This window comes from Vigna angularis, chromosome 8, assembly GCF_016808095.1.
Source record: "Vigna angularis cultivar LongXiaoDou No.4 chromosome 8, ASM1680809v1, whole genome shotgun sequence".
Lineage (NCBI taxonomy): Eukaryota > Viridiplantae > Streptophyta > Magnoliopsida > Fabales > Fabaceae > Vigna > Vigna angularis.
Window position 1 is genome coordinate 28,698,200 of NC_068977.1, and position 15,870 is coordinate 28,714,069.

The 15,870-nt window shown below is 33.9% G+C and overlaps 1 protein-coding gene and 1 long non-coding RNA gene across 5 annotated transcripts; both read left to right on the top strand.

Annotated features, from left to right (window-relative positions):
• Positions 1-5,112: 5,112 nt before the first annotated feature.
• LOC108346027 (uncharacterized) lies at positions 5,113-15,869 on the top strand. 4 transcript variants are annotated; one of them, XM_017584948.2, is made up of 9 exons: positions 5,113-5,465; positions 5,667-5,867; positions 5,951-6,073; positions 6,262-6,302; positions 6,396-6,489; positions 6,694-8,541; positions 9,582-9,679; positions 9,859-10,091; positions 15,560-15,869. In XM_017584948.2, exons 1-9 carry the CDS (start codon positions 5,397-5,399, stop codon positions 15,607-15,609), a joined length of 2,757 nt encoding a protein of 918 aa, XP_017440437.2. In that variant the 5' UTR covers positions 5,113-5,396; the 3' UTR covers positions 15,610-15,869. The 4 variants fall into 4 exon arrangements, with proteins under 4 accessions (XP_017440437.2, XP_017440438.2, XP_017440440.2 ...); XM_017584949.2 differs by having other exon boundaries at positions 6,405-6,489; XM_017584951.2 differs by having other exon boundaries at positions 6,274-6,302.
• On the top strand, positions 11,821-12,844 carry LOC128193666 (uncharacterized). The gene is made up of 3 exons (XR_008245092.1): positions 11,821-11,934; positions 12,096-12,270; positions 12,397-12,844. It is a non-coding gene; the product is annotated as an uncharacterized LOC128193666 (long non-coding RNA).
• Position 15,870: the final 1 nt, after the last annotated feature.

The following is a 15,870-nucleotide window of genomic DNA, read 5'->3' on the forward strand; positions in this document are numbered from 1 at the left end:
GAATGGTCAGTTCACTTTTGTATTGAATGTGTGATCTTATCTCATTCTAGAAGATTCATTTTTTCAGTTCATTGGTACATATCAATTTTAAACAACGTTTCTTAAATTTCACAAAATTTTATTAACATTCGCATTGGTCTTCAGATTGCATGAAATGAAAGTGGCTATTAACCATAATCAAATATGCATCCGAAGATCAATATATAAAATACATAGTCACTGTTGCAAAAAAAAAAAAGCTTTTGAAATCACTTAAAATGCTTCGGTTAAGAAAAACAAAATCTTTAAAAATGCGTTGACATTTTTAAATTTTTTTCACAATAATAAGCTTTGGTTCTAAAATAATTAAAGCCTATATTAATATATGTTTCGGTTCTTAAAGAATCGATACCTATAGTTTTCCAAATAATTTTAAAAATGTCATTGGTGACATTTTTGTAAATATTTGTACATCTATAAATTTCGATTCTTTAAATAGTTGAGGCCTATATTTATGCAAATATTTACAAAAATGCCACTGGTGATATTTTTTAAATTTTTTGCACATTTATATGTTTCAATTCTTTAAAGATTGAGGCCTATTATTTTGGTAGAGTTAAAATTACATTTCCACCGAAGTTTTTTCATTTGTGCCGCTGCATTAGTTCTCCACTTCAAGAGCCACTTTGCTCTCTTCCTCATCACCAAATGCGAATCACATTATCACTTTCATCGTCAATCCTCCACTCTTCTTCCTTCCCTTCTTTGTAGCCACTTTCACATATTAGAGCCGAAAAACTCACCCAATGGCTTCATTCTTGTCCAGCGAGGCCTAAATAACTTGTAACTCGTTGGGTGAGCCATATTTTTGTCTAGAGACTTGAATACAGGTTTGGTTTATCATTTTCACTCAACGAGTAGCCAACTCGCCTAACGACTCAGCCTGGCACCCAATGGTGATTTCTTGATCATCTAGGAGCAGTCCATGGCAGTATAACCCTACATGTGAGTCTTTTCTTATGTTTGTAGCGTTGGGTAGGAATCTAGTGGCCTCGACATGGGCTATTTGTCAAAAACTCATTCTTTCTTATCCAATCATGCTTCCATGAGTTTTAGCTTGTTTTCCACCACTAGAATTTCTTCCTATTAACTTATTTCACACACTCAAAATGGAGATTATAGGTAAACAATCATAAAACAACTAAACTAAAAAATAATGCAAAAACAAGATAAAATCTATGGAGAAGTTGATTTTATTGACAAAACTTAACACCAATAAGAGATAGAAAATACATTATCAAGAAGTAAGAAGAATGTGAAATCTTAGAAGAAAAGATGCGTTAGATGCCACCAAGTTAGAGATCCTAAACTAGTTTCATGGTTGGCCAACGCTGGGCGGTGAAACACAACATCGAGTGGCACTTATATTTTTGCAAGCTACCTTGGGCAATACTTTAATAGCGTTAGGTGCCAACTTCATAGAGAGCTCAATTAATTTTAAGCGTCCAGAGGTGGAGAACGTGCATCAAGTGGTACTTATGTTGATCTGGTAGTTTGCACCCTGTCTCTTCATATTGCTCGATGGAAAGCGAATATTTGGCAATTTGGAATGCACACAATAGGTTTTAGAGAGCTTATAGGTCTACTAAGGCTTGTGAGAACAATTATTCTTCTTCCTTATATCTTCATCTTTTTTCATCTTTCAATTCGTAAGCTTGGACTCTCCATGACAATGAAAAATTAAACCCACTTTGTTGAAGGTAGACGTAACCTCTAAACTATCTTGTATTTCAAATGTTTACACACATACACACACACATATATATATATATACACATATATACACATATATATATATATATACATATATATATATATACATATATATATATATACATATATATATATATATATATACATATATATATACATATATACACATACATATATATATATACACACACACATACACACACACATATATATATATATACACACACATATATATACACACATATATATATATATACACATATATATACACACATATATATACACATATATATATACACATACACACACGTATATACACACACGTATATACACACACGTATATATACACACGTATATATATACACATATATATACACACGTATATATACACACGTATATATACATGTATATATACACGTGTATATATATATATATATACATATATACATATACATATATACATATGTATATATGTATATACGTATAGGTATATATATATATATATATATTTATATATATATATATGTATATATATATATATATATGTATATGTATATACATTTTTTTTTCTTTGCGATTAAATGTTAGTTTTCTTGTTTCGTTGCTTAATGCTTGCTTTGATTTGATCATCTATAGTTTGATACTTGGTTCATTAGGTGTTGAAAATATCTTTTGTAAGCTAGACCTGAATTAAGTGGCTTGATGAAGCTTGTGTCTAGGAATGAAGCTTGATCCATTAGTGGTCTTAAACCTAGTTCATAAAGTGAGTTTGTTTATTATGGGTTCAAGGGATTGATTCCTAATAAGGAAACCTAGGTTCTTTCTACCAAGGGGTTGAGTTTTAGTGAACTTGTTGGTTGACATTGGTATACTAATGGAAAGGAGTTGTGTTTATATGTGTGTTGGTTAAATCTAACCCAACAATATCATTTCATATCGTTTCTTATCTTTTTCACTGTCGAAGCATTTTCAATATCAAGGTGCACCTTTTACTGTTTATGCTCAAATTTACTTTCTTGCTCATAATCTTAAATTGTGAAAATATTCTTTAGTCTAAACTATTTATTAATTGTGTGAGTATTTGGTATTGCACGAGTTTCTTAGGAAATGATATCTAGTCTTACTGGTTACTATTTGCTCAACTTGGTACACTTGGTAATGAGTTAACCGCTGCGAAGCTCCTTCGCGAAGCTTTCTACGTTGTGTCACGAGGCTTCTCTACGAAGCTTTTCGCACCGCGTCGCAAAATCCTCGCCACGAGACACATTCTCACCTATGGTTGGTACTTCACATTTATTCAAGGATTTGTTTACTTGTTTCTAATTTTTCTCTACAACTTCACAAGAAAGTAAATGGCATGGAAAAGTTATGTTCCTTTGTTAACACTTAGATGGAGATGCTTTCTTGCTCTAGTGTGGTAGGTTTGCCATTCTTAATCTTGTTGTGATACGCAATACATTATCTTCTTTTCAATTTGTTTGGATGATTTTTAACAACAGTTTTAGAATAATCGTTGTCATGTTAAACTTTTAACTATGATTATTTTAAACGTCGTTGTTTTTATCAAACTTCGATGGTTCAAAAACTGTTGTTGGAAAGTTGTTTTCACTATCGTTGATTTATTTTACAAGTTATTGGATATTGGAATTGTTTTTTCTTGTATAACAAAATGGAAACTAATAACTTACATGTATGAAATTGTTTTAAATCATGTGTTGAAAATATGTTAAGTATTTTAAAATTGATTTGGTATTTCTATGAATTTGAAATAGTGGATTTGTTGATGAAGTAATACTCTCTATCTATGTTACTTTTGACTTATTTTAAGTATTGATTGACCGTGACTAATCTGAATTAGTATATAAGTTAATTTCAGAACCAAATTAGTTTCAATTGGTATTTAAAACATTGTGAATTTGTTGTACTTTTGTGTTTCTGCATATTTCACTTGAACATTACACTTACATATTTCACTTGAGTATTACACTTATCAATGAAACAAAGTTTAAACAATAACAATTATTATAGAAATACAAAATTATCTCTCAAGTGTCACATTTGGTTGCTCAATTGATAATACTCATCACTCAAACCACGACTTAAAATTTGAATGAGAGATGTGAACATTTTTCTCTTCTTTATAGTTCTCATCGTCCAAACAAGTGGCCACTCAAATGATAAAAAACTTGAAAATATGTGATAGTTTATGAAAATTTGTAGCATGATACAATAAAGAATGTGATAGTTCAAGCGCCACTGTGACGTTTAAGCTATTATGAAAGTTAATGTTTGACTCTTTTTTCATTGTAAATTGACACTCAAACACTTTGAATGCTCAAATGAGAAAGAGTGAGAACTAATTCTTTCTCCTTGATAAATATATGGATTTAACATACCCATAGATTAACAAATCTGATTAGTCAAACTTTAATTTACATATTAAGCAAAGGAAATTCAGTATTATAATTACCTCTCTTCAAAAGTTATTATACTATTCCTTTATTAAAATTTTAATGTAAATTTCATCACTTCATAATGTTAACAAGAATCACTGGACACTTATGTTAATAAGAGAACACAATTATGATTAATGTTTCATTGATTTAGTATTTAACATACTAGGTCACATGTTTCCATTTTCGTATAAGATAATACTTTATTTGGTGGTTAAATTAGAGGTTTTAATTTAACTGAAATAAATACTTTAATGAAATAGTGTTATAATTTATGTTATCATAACAAATATAAGATAAAAAAAATTATTAAATTTTTGTGATGAGGGGAACTTCTGCTAAATATGCTTTCAAAAAGCCCTAGAGATAGTTGTTGACAAGGCAAACAAAATATGGCAATTATTTTTTAAAGAATAAGGCAATGTAGAAAAAGTTTTGAAAATAAATTACCAAATTAAATACTTCCCATAAATAGTTTTAATGATTTTATTTAAAGGGTATCTTACGAAGTGGTTTTATTTTTCAGATTCTACTCATGAAAGTTGGTCTCGGGGTTTGATGAACGTAGAATCTTGACACCATTCGAGCAACTTTTGGTCTTGGTGTGATACACGTAAAAGTTTCACATAATTGAAGACAAATTTAAGTTTCAAGAACAAAGTACATAATTTTAATTTCTTCAATTTTATCATTGTAGTATATTTTAAATTTAGAACACTCATTCTTTTCCTTTATAAAATTTGCCTGTCGGCTGTGGGTGCATACCAAAATATTTTTAAAAAAAGAATAAAGGTGTCGGGGTTAAATTTGTCATTTAAATTTTCTCCTTACTTATTCTCAAAGTAAAAACTCAAAAAGAAAACCATACGTCTCATCTGTGCTCCTTTATTTATTTGCTCTTGCACTTTGTTAAACTTTGGTTAAGAATGTCTCTTAAGGAAAAGCTTTTGTTGTCAAATTCATGTTTTGTTTTTTTAGCTTGCTAACCATGCAAGTTCAGTACAGCATCTAGCATCTGGTTGCTTTCAGTGTATCCCACTACTTCACTCTAGTTCTTAACTAAAGATATCAAAACAGAGCAAAATTTCAAGTTTACACAGAATCCCCCGAGTGAGCCATGAAGTGCCTCTTATAAAACCACCGGTTTCCATCCACAAGACAAGAGCAGCAATATTTTCTTAGCCGGAAAACATGTTTAAGTCATGGAGCAAGAAAAACAAGACTAAAGCTGTATTCAAACTACAATTTCAGGCAACTCAGGTAACATGAAGACAAATAAATATTTTTCCATTAAACACTAAATGACAAAATGAGGTTTGTGCTAGTAGTTACAGAGTTACAATTGAAACATATGCCAGAAAGTTTGAAATTAGCACAACATCGCATTGTAGATTCAGGTAAGTAAGTTTGATAACACTTACATATTGTTGGGAATTTCATGCCAATGTATAATTTTATCAGGTGCCAAAGATGAAAAAGCCTGCACTGAAGGTAGCTCTGGTGCCAGATAATGTTGGGAAGCCTACGGTGAAACTAGAGAAAGTTGCTGTCCAGGATGGAACCTGTTCATGGGAGAATCCGATTTTTGAATCAGTAAAATTTGTTAGGGACGCAAAATCAGGAAAACTTCAAGAGAAAATCTACCATTTTGTTGTTTCAACCGTAAGCAGTGGATTTAATTGCATACTATCCTTTACCTGACTAAGATGTTGGCTGGAAAGTCTAATCATAATAGGTTCTTGCAGGGATCTTCAAAATCTGGCTTTCTTGGAGAATCCTCCATTGATTTTGCTGATTTTGCTGCAGAAACTGAGCCACTGACTGTGTCCCTACCTCTGAAGTTTGCCAATTCAGGCGCAATCCTACATGTTGGTGCCTTCTGTTCCCCTCTCCACCTAGTTTCTTATGTCCCTCATATCATGCACATGATTACTCATCTTTCAAAATCTCATATTCATCAAACCTTTTTTCTTTTTCATTCTTATTCCATATCATTAAAAGACCATGACATTACAAACACCAAATATTATTCCTCAAATAACAAATGTTGAGACAGGTGACAATTCAGAACGTGGAAGGAGTACAAAGAGATCAAAGGTGAAGATGAACCATGCAGCCAGTTAATTTATCTCTATAAATTTCCTTTTGTTGCAGGGTTTCATTCCTCTCCTTGTTATTTACCTGTTGCAGTACTTTCAGAAATGGGGAAGATTATGGAAATGGAAGCTCAAGACACCTACTGAGCATTTGCAGTGCAGATGAAATTTCTCGTAATGTTTATGAAGTAAGGTTCTACATGATACTGTGACTTTATACAGCTAGCAATTTTTATTGTACAAAGTTGGAAATTCCTAAACAGATCACGAGGATAAATTAAGAAAATAAATAATCTATATTATAAAATTTCTGAAATTATTAATATCTTTAAGGGATGGAACCCTGACTTTTACAGTATCTAATGGCGTCTCTCCTGTGGTAACTCTGGCAGGATTTCCCCAAGCTATTACCACCCTTGAGGCAAAATTCAATGCCGTGCAAAGGAACTATTGAGGCCATTGCAGCAAGAGCTCAAATGCATAGGGGGTCACTGGGTTCAGCATCAGATAGGAGTTTAGGCGACTCCTGGAGAAACAGCCTGGAAGAAACTCATCCTCAAGAAGGATTACAAGAGCCTTCAGATAATGTCATTGAAAACCTCAGAAGTGAAATTGCTTCTCTGAAGAGGAAAGCCGAAGAATCAGAACTAGAGTTACAATCGCTTCAGAAGCTGATGGAGAAGGAATGCAGCCGAGGACAAAGTATGTCGAGGCAAATAATCAGCCTCAGAGACGAGAGAAATATGATCAAAACTAAATATGAGCAACTAATGTCGCAGCAAAATCTCATTAACGAGACCAAAAATTCAAAAGCCTTACAGACTGAGATTGAACAAGCGAGGCAGCAGTTAGAAGCAATAAAAGAAGAGCTTTCTTATGAAAAAGAGTTTAGTTCTAATCTTAAATTGCAACTCCAGAAGACACAAAACTCAAACTCCGAACTACTTTTAGCAGTTAGAGAACTTGAAGCAATGCTGGAAGGTAAGAATAAGGAATTGTTGGACAATACTACAGAGAATGATGATGCCACAGAATTAGGTCACTTGAAGCAGAAAATTGCAGAACTAAATGGAGAAATAGACATTTGTTATAAGCAACGTGATGAGCTAAATGAGCAAATAAAAGAGCTCAACTTTGGGTGTGAGCGTCTGAAGAAAGAAAACCAGGATATCTCTTTGAGATTAAACCATAAAGAAGCACAACAAATTGCGTTGCAAAATAAATATTCAGCTTCTTTGGCAACTATAAAACAACTTGAATCTCAAGTACAGGGATTAGAAGAAAAGATAGGGAAGCAGGTGGATGATTTTTCAGGGTCTTTGATTTACATCAATGAGCTTGAAAATCAAGTCGGTGATTTGAAGAGAGAAATGAAAATACAAGAGGATTATCAAAAAGATTTCCAAGCCATGAAATGTGCAAAACTTGAACAGGAAGAACGGGCCATCCAAGCAGAGGAGACATTGATAAAGACTAGACACAACAGTGATCTCGCATGTCAGCGTTTTCAGGATGAATATCGAAGTCTTTCAGCTGAAATGACATTGAAAGTAGAAGAAAACGAAAAAAAGGTCCTTGAAGCTTATGCAGAAGCTGATGAATTGCAGAAGCAGAACAAACTCATGGAAGAAATTCTCCAGAAATGCAATGAAGAGCTCAGGCTTGTTACAAATCAGAATGAATTGAAACTTCAACAGCTCTTGAACCAAATAGATTCAAAAGAAAAGAAAGTGGAAATGATGTCTCAAGAACTAGAGATTAAGTCCAAGCAACTTGAAGATGTACAAAGGAAAAGGGATGAAAAGGATAAGGCATTAACAAAGCAAATTCAATTGCTCAGAATCGAAATTAGAAAGCTGATGCTAGAAGAGCATGCGTTATCTAAAGCTGATCCAACAGAGCTCATGACTAGGATGTTAATGCAAGAGAACAATGATGAGGAGATAAGGTTTGACAACCTAACGTCAGCATTAGAAATCTTTAAGAACCAGCACAATGAATTAAAACATAACTTGCACGTGGAACAAACAGAGAAAGAAAATATGCAGGAAAAAATATCTCAATTAGAAGGAGAGCTGAAGAAAAAGGTAGAAGAACTAAGTGCTGTAGAAAAGAGGCTCAAAAATAGCAAAGGAGAAACGGCCAAAAGTATGAATTTGGCTTCATGGAACTACGAGAGTGCTGCGTCTTGTTCATCCACTAAGGAACACGATAAGAAGTCAAGATCGGAAATGCAGATGGTAATTTTTCAGCTCCTTTGCTAAAATTATAATTAAGAAAGTTAGTGCCACTATCACATATTAGGACATGTTACAAGTTATCGTAAGAAACACCCCCTTACGAGTACTCTATACAGTAGAGAATATTGAGTAATATAGTTAGGACATCGGACCAAGAAGATTGATTGGCAATATATTCTGAAATTATGCACTATTTATAATTTGCAACGAACCAACCAATTATCTTTTTCAGGGCATGTTATAAAGTTTTAATACACCACAGCAAACATTTGACCTGAACATGACAGATGCTGAAAAAAATTGTATGAGAAACACATTAGTCAGTTTTGTCATACTTAATGCTTTGGGAATGATAATGTCATTTTTCAGTTCTTGACAATAGTATTAGAAAGCATGATCAACAAGTTGAAGATTTATATGGGTGTTGGACTCATATTATGGGACACCACCACACAAGTAGTTAAGTCATAGGGCAATACTTTAGCAGTTTGATGATCAGTACACCAGGATAAAATTGTGTGCTATCTGCCAATTGATAATTGGAAAAGTTTACTGCAATACAATATGTCTGGTACATTTTGCATGAAATGGAGTTGGCGAAATGAAGGAGTAGGGATCATTAACAGTCTTTTTCTCTTTTTTGTATTGTGAAGACAATGTTGTCCCCTGGTTAAGTAGGTAACAAAAATTGAGTTGTGTTGTTCCTCGATCTTTTTTTCTGTATAAGACTTGAACTATTTTGAAGAACAGCAAATTACAATCTTTATGCTGCGATCCCATCCCTTAAATTTTAGCAAAACAAACAAATCTTAAAACGTACTCTGCTAAAAGAAATGTCCAATTAGCCAGACTTTTGGTCCTAAACTAAGTCATCTTTCCCTTCTCCTATTCATGTGGTTTCATCTAATGTGACAAAAAAGAAGAGGAAAGAAAGAGAACATGTAATTAGAGTTTACTTTGGTTTTGATTTGCGCATATTAGTAGTTAATGACTTGATGATCTACATTAACTTGGGATATTGTTATATATGTAACAAAAAGGGAATGGATGATGCAAACACCCCTGTTCGAAAGTGTGAAAAAGGAAGAACCATATGCAATTCAGCCGAGAACGAAGTTCATCTAGCTTCACACGGAAGGTAAAAGACAAATATTTGTTCTGCCATATGAATCCGTAGTCCCCTTGAGTTACACCCATTAACCTTTTTATCATTTATTAACAATGTAACAGAAAAGTGGTGCTTCAGGCTCAGATATCAAATTTATAGTACAGTCATCTAACCCTGGATTTATTTCTATTCCTCTTTTACACTGACAGCGAAGTGAAAACTTTCTTGGAAAATAAGGCTATTGTCTTCAATTATGATGATGCTGGTGATTGTCCTACAAATGAGTTGTTGGATGAAGTGGCAGTACTAAAGGAAAGGAACAAATATATGGAAACTCAGCTGAAAGAAATGGAAGAAAGATATTCTGATATTAGTCTTAAGTTCGCAGAGGTGGAGGGAGAAAGACAACAGCTTGTTATGGCCCTACGGAATATGAGGAATGGTAAGAACTAGAATTCTTTACATGCGTTATTACTCATTCATGAATTACACGAGTTATGAAATAGACAGGTCATCATGGTCGTATTGGTCAAATTCAAATCGAGCTTAACCCGTGTGTTTCACTTCAGTATAATCACCATTTAAACCTCCTCCAATTTAAATTTGCTGGCCTGTCAGCTTAGTTCGATATTTCTGGTCGATTGATTCATTGAATTGACAAAGGTGGCTATGCGTTGGGGCATCAGATAGGCTATCTAGAAAATGGATTATCATCGTGTCATCGTTTATTTGAACAATTTTGGGTTACATGTATTGCAAACATTATAGCCGATAAACAAGGCTATGATTCTCAGATGAAACATTTTATTGAAAATGTTAAAGATCAAGAGCAAAACCGCTACTGAATCTTGGAATACCTATTATCTAGATGAGCTACTTGTGCTTTTCAAAAGTTGTTCGCTATTTTCTGGAGCTCCGATTTTAATATTTTTTCAATGATTAAAAAGGCAAGTGTGTTGTTTTGTTCATACAAAAACACTACAGAGTTTTTTTTTTCTTTTTTTTTTTAATTTTGGCAAAAATACAAAAGGAAGCACTAACAATATGAAACGCAATTTTTATTTTTTTAGATAGGAGTAAGACAATATGAAACTAAATGAAACCATAATGTTAGAATTAAAATTCCCTAATCCGGTTCTTAGATCGTACATCGATCATCATATGATATCTCCATTCGCTCCAAACATAGATTATCCAGTACGGTATCTAACTCCCTATTCTTATCCCGAACTCCATTTTCATCACGGGAAACCATTGGCTTCAACTTTCATCGATATTAGAAGTCAGTCATTACCATAGTCCATTGAGTCATTGTAGAATAGTAAAGAATAGATGACCTATGCCATATCATGAAAGGATCAGAATCAGAAGTTTGTGAGTATGAGGAGATTAACCTGAGTAATGAGAGACCTATGTTGTTTGAGAATTACTTCGCAATCATGGTTTAAAGTAAAATACCTTTCATATGGTTAAGGCCACCGTCATATATAATCTAAATCCTCACTCTTTTCACCGATGATGATTATTGTGTCTGGAATGAGTTTATCTTTTTATCACTCCAGACCAGCCTTGTTTGACCTCCACTTCCGTTCCTCCCAAAAGTCAGTGTCTGCCAACGACCGAAGGTCCGTGAATAATAATAGGGTAGAAGCAAAGTTGTACCATTGAATCAAATATAGGAGGGACACACGAAGCGGAATGGGTTTACCATTCCAAGTATCAATTAATTATTATAAAAAAATAATTTCTTATTCTTAAAAAAAGTATGAGACGTAACTCTGATGCAATTTTTTCATGAGTAAAAATCTCACTTTTATCGCAGACTCGGATTCTCTACTTCAGAACAAGACACATCAAGTAGTAGTATGTTCAGTGACATATAATCCTTGACCTAAGATATTGATGTGTAACACTAAGAGTGAAGAGAAAATAAGTATAAATCTACCTACAGTGAATAACTAAAAATGAACGGAGACTATCTCTTCTCAAAACTACCCACCAATATAAATTTACGCATTTTATGCAATCAATGGCACATTGAAAACAAGATAAGATGAACAAGAATGAATGATAAATTATATCCCATTTCTATCCCTCTTCTTTTTGCCGTATTTTCACTTTAATGAACATGAACGTATAATATAAGCGTACCTTTGTTGATCGCTTATCTTTTGGAGTCCATGAGGATGAGGAAGTAGAATATCTTCCTTTCTTGGTTGAGTTTGAAGAGAGTCCTGATTGTTTCTGTCTTTTCTGTTGCGGAACATTTCCAGATATTCTGCCAGGTTGGTACTTAAAAAAATCAATTGTAGAAGGACTTCTTCTCTTAAAAGCTTTGGACATGTTCCCAGGATACCCAAAATAAGGGCCAGAACTCTCAGATGATAATGATTTTTGACGCAATTTGCTCTTTTCCTTTACTTTATTGATAAATTCAGTTGTCCAGGGTGAATTCTTTAATAGACTAGCGGATCGGCGTGCAAATGAGAGTGGAGTTTCACTCAAATGCGACAGTTCTTCCTTGAATGGTGATTCTTCTAAATTTCTCACTGATGCCTGAGTTAAACCGATATTTCCATGAGACTTCAAATCAAGAGGAAAAACATTTTCTCCAAAATCTGGTTCGTGGAATTCGTCTACATCTCCTTGTGTATCTTTTAAAGATCTCCATATTTTCGATGAGTTGGTTTCTGGGTGACTACAATTATTAAATGACAATGTCCTTGCAATTTTATTCTTTCTCATAGGATCTTTCTCTGTTTCTGTTATCAAATTTGTGAAGTACACGGAATCAGGAATGTCAAAGCTTTTATCAAATAAGGGGCTGTCTGTCAAGTCGACCACCTCGCCTCTAACATCTTCATGCAGCTTCTCAGAATTACTAAGGCTATTCCAATTCACACTTTTTCCCATCAAATCAATATCCAGTATTTCATTTTGAGCCAAGTCTTTATTTTTCAAAGATAAACCGGGTTGTCTCAGTTGCTCTAATTTTGGGGGAGCTTTGCAGTTCCCTGGTGAATAGGAGACTCCAGAACGGATTCGCATCGTAGCCGCGTTGATGCTCTGCTTTTGATCAAAAAACTCACTCATGGATAAACTTGTCTTTGCAAACTCACTGGATCTCTCATCATTTTTTGGAATACCAAAATTGAAAAGTTTTGGCAAGGTAGAGGAATCAGGGGCAGCCTTAACTGCTGGATGTAGTGTCTCGAATTGCGTCAACTCATCACAACGCAGTTCATCCATATGATGACTACTTATAGAATGTTTTCTTTTTCTTTCATTTTGAACTTGATATAAACAACACCTATCTGAGTCCAGACCAGAAGATACCGAAGAGGAGCAATCTGTCATTATGGATTTTGAATCCTCCCGTTCCCCATATCTGCAGAAAACACTGAAAAGAGAGATACTTTCTTCTGGAACGTGATACTTTTCTAAAACATGCATCCTTTGCTCATGTGACCACGCAAGAAACTCATTAAGCATGACCCCTGAAGATAGTATAGAGTGTGCCGTTAAAGGATTTATTCCAGGAAATTCCGTAAGAAAAGACTCGGCAAGAGTTACCGAGTCAGGCATTTTAGGATACAGACCCCTTGTCGTATTCGTAGCAGTCTTAATGCAGCTTACAATAACTTCATTTGTCAATTCAGGCGAGTATGAGAAGAATATCTGCAAATCAATTCCCAGGCTTGTTGCTGCAGCATAAAGTCCATCAGAGGATTCCATTACAGTTGAAAGGAAGTTAAATTCTCCTTCAAAGACCTGGAAAGAGAATATACCATATTCAAACAAGCTCAATGCATAAGTGATCAAGCTCAACTAACACTCACCATCACAACAACTCTCATATCTTAATTAATCGTATTTACGTTCATGATGACGCTTTTACTAGTAGTACTTCATATCTCAATGTAATCATATTCTGAAAACTAATTTTATCTGCTACCTTGTACAAGAGTTTATATCTTACAAGCATGCAAAACAAAATAACGATGACTATGATTAAATTCCTTAATTCCTCTTTCCGCCCCGCAGGGGTTTATTTGAGAATGTTTTTACACCTCGAGACATCAATCTTCCGAAGGGCCCAGAAATTTCAAAAATGGAAAAGCCAAAGCCAGTTCCGAGTTCCGAGATTGACATACTTTCCCTCAAAAGGCTGTTCAAATAACTCCTAACAAAACTTCTAGAGCACTACTTGACATTGCAATATTTTACAGTGGCAGTTGAAATAAATAAATAAGTATCAAGTGTAATCAATATAAAAATTTGAAATTACCAGAAAGCAGCCATGGAAGTAAAAACTAAGCAAGGTTAGGACATCTGTGGCAATATTCTCAACACATAAAGGCAAGCTTGAGGATGCTTCAGTTGTTGGAGTTGCTTTCTTCCCAAGGTTTTCACTATCATACCATGCCAAGCAAACAGCAGAACTTAATATTATATCAGCGGGCAAATTTAAATCACGTTCAACGACTTGAATTCCTTCTTTCTCCATTGCCAGAATCACTTGGTAAGAGCTTCTTCTAGACATTATCATTTCCTTATCTACATTTTGAGTATTTACAATGATAACTGTTCCAGGGAGAGCCTCCATGTTCTTAAGACCTTTTTCGGTTTTCAAAGCAGAAATTAGTGGCACAATATGATCTACTTCAGGTGCAACATTTGAAGATATTTTGTCATAGCTTTGCTCCACAGGACAAAAATTCAGTAGTCTTTCCACGTTCTGATTCATCATACTTTCCTTATGATTGAAAATAGGACGAGTCTCACTTTCCTAGCAGACAATAGTTGCGAGTTGCATGAGCGAGTTCTTTATATGATTACGTGATAACTGGTATACGATATAAGAACAACCAAGAGTAACAATAATTGATTCAGGTAATTCAGTATATATTGGTGAAGTAAGCCAAGAATATTGGTGTCGGGTACTAAATATGGATACGTGAAACAAATTAAAATATCAGGGCATTTCAACATCAGTTGTCACAACTTCGATCACTATAATCAGAAATATGAAGTTACAGTCATCTGTCATTAAAACAAAAATTGTTCTCCATTTCTATGTCAATTAGTTCCCAAAATTACTATGTCCTTCAAACTACCGACAACAATCATTTTAGAATCTAGTCTCTGATGTGACCTAAACAATGCTCATTTCAGAAATAAGCACCAACATAGCTGACGGTTAGTAATTTCAGGAAATAAAGTGTTTGTAATTTAAAGATTAAATTAGATAATACTACTAATCTTAGAATTTGAGGTTGATCATTTCTTTTGCTTTTTTATCCCTTTGCTCTTAGTGTATTCTAAAGTATGTTGGATAAACTCAGAAGCATGCTACTCTGATATCTTGTTAGGAACTGCAAACCCTACTTTGTGGAGAATCCTGGTCTATGTGAGGCCAATGAAAGAGCTACATTCTGAAAACACATGTAGTTGAGTTTGAGCATTTTCTTAATGTAGTAATAAAGAAATAAAAATATCAAAACATATTAATATGTTGTGTGATTCTTATTGAGTGAGAATGTTGGTTCTTGCTTTTCTGAACACCACCAGACATTTTTTCCTCATAAATGAAATAGCTCTTTTAGAGAGAAAACACTTCCCTATGTAGTTTTGATTGGCACGTAAGATTTAAAATATAATTTCAGAAACTTTATCCTTAATTTACATAATTAACATATAACCCTACTCATTTATGCTTGTACTTATTTACATCACAATACATGAGATACTTTACATTACACTGTAACGGTACAGAACATGTGCAAACAAAATTATATGGAATCAGGAACTTAGAGAAATAATTTCTGAATTTATTTGCAACGATGTACAGTATCTACAATATAGATTATATGCACATTATCATAATCAGGCTTACCAATAACATTTCAGTGTTTGGGTGCAATTCAACACCTTCGCAGAGTGCTTTGAGAGCGGCATGACCATCAAATTCAACCGTCAAAAAGTGAAGATGAGGCAATCCAACCAAGTTTTTGGAAATGTCAGATATCCTAGATGAGGCGTATGAACCTCCATATTCCAAGATAATGTCAAATTTGTTGAGTAGAAACAACGTAGAAACATGCCTTCAATCAAATAAAGAAGTTAACTCAGAATCATAGCAGAAAAAGTATGACCAAGAAAATGTCAGCAAATAGTCTGCAGTGATGATCAGATATACTATTTGATAAACAAAACTGGGG

Coding starts and splice junctions, on each gene's coding strand:
- LOC108346027 (XM_017584948.2), top strand. CDS start 5,397: ATGTTTAAGTCATGGAGCAAGAAAAACAAGACTAAAGCTGTATTCAAA. Junction 5,868..5,950: donor ACCATTTTGTTGTTTCAACC/GTAAGCAGTGGA, acceptor AGGTTCTTGCAG/GGATCTTCAAAATCTGGCTT. Junction 8,542..9,581: donor CAAGATCGGAAATGCAGATG/GTAATTTTTCAG, acceptor TGTAACAAAAAG/GGAATGGATGATGCAAACAC.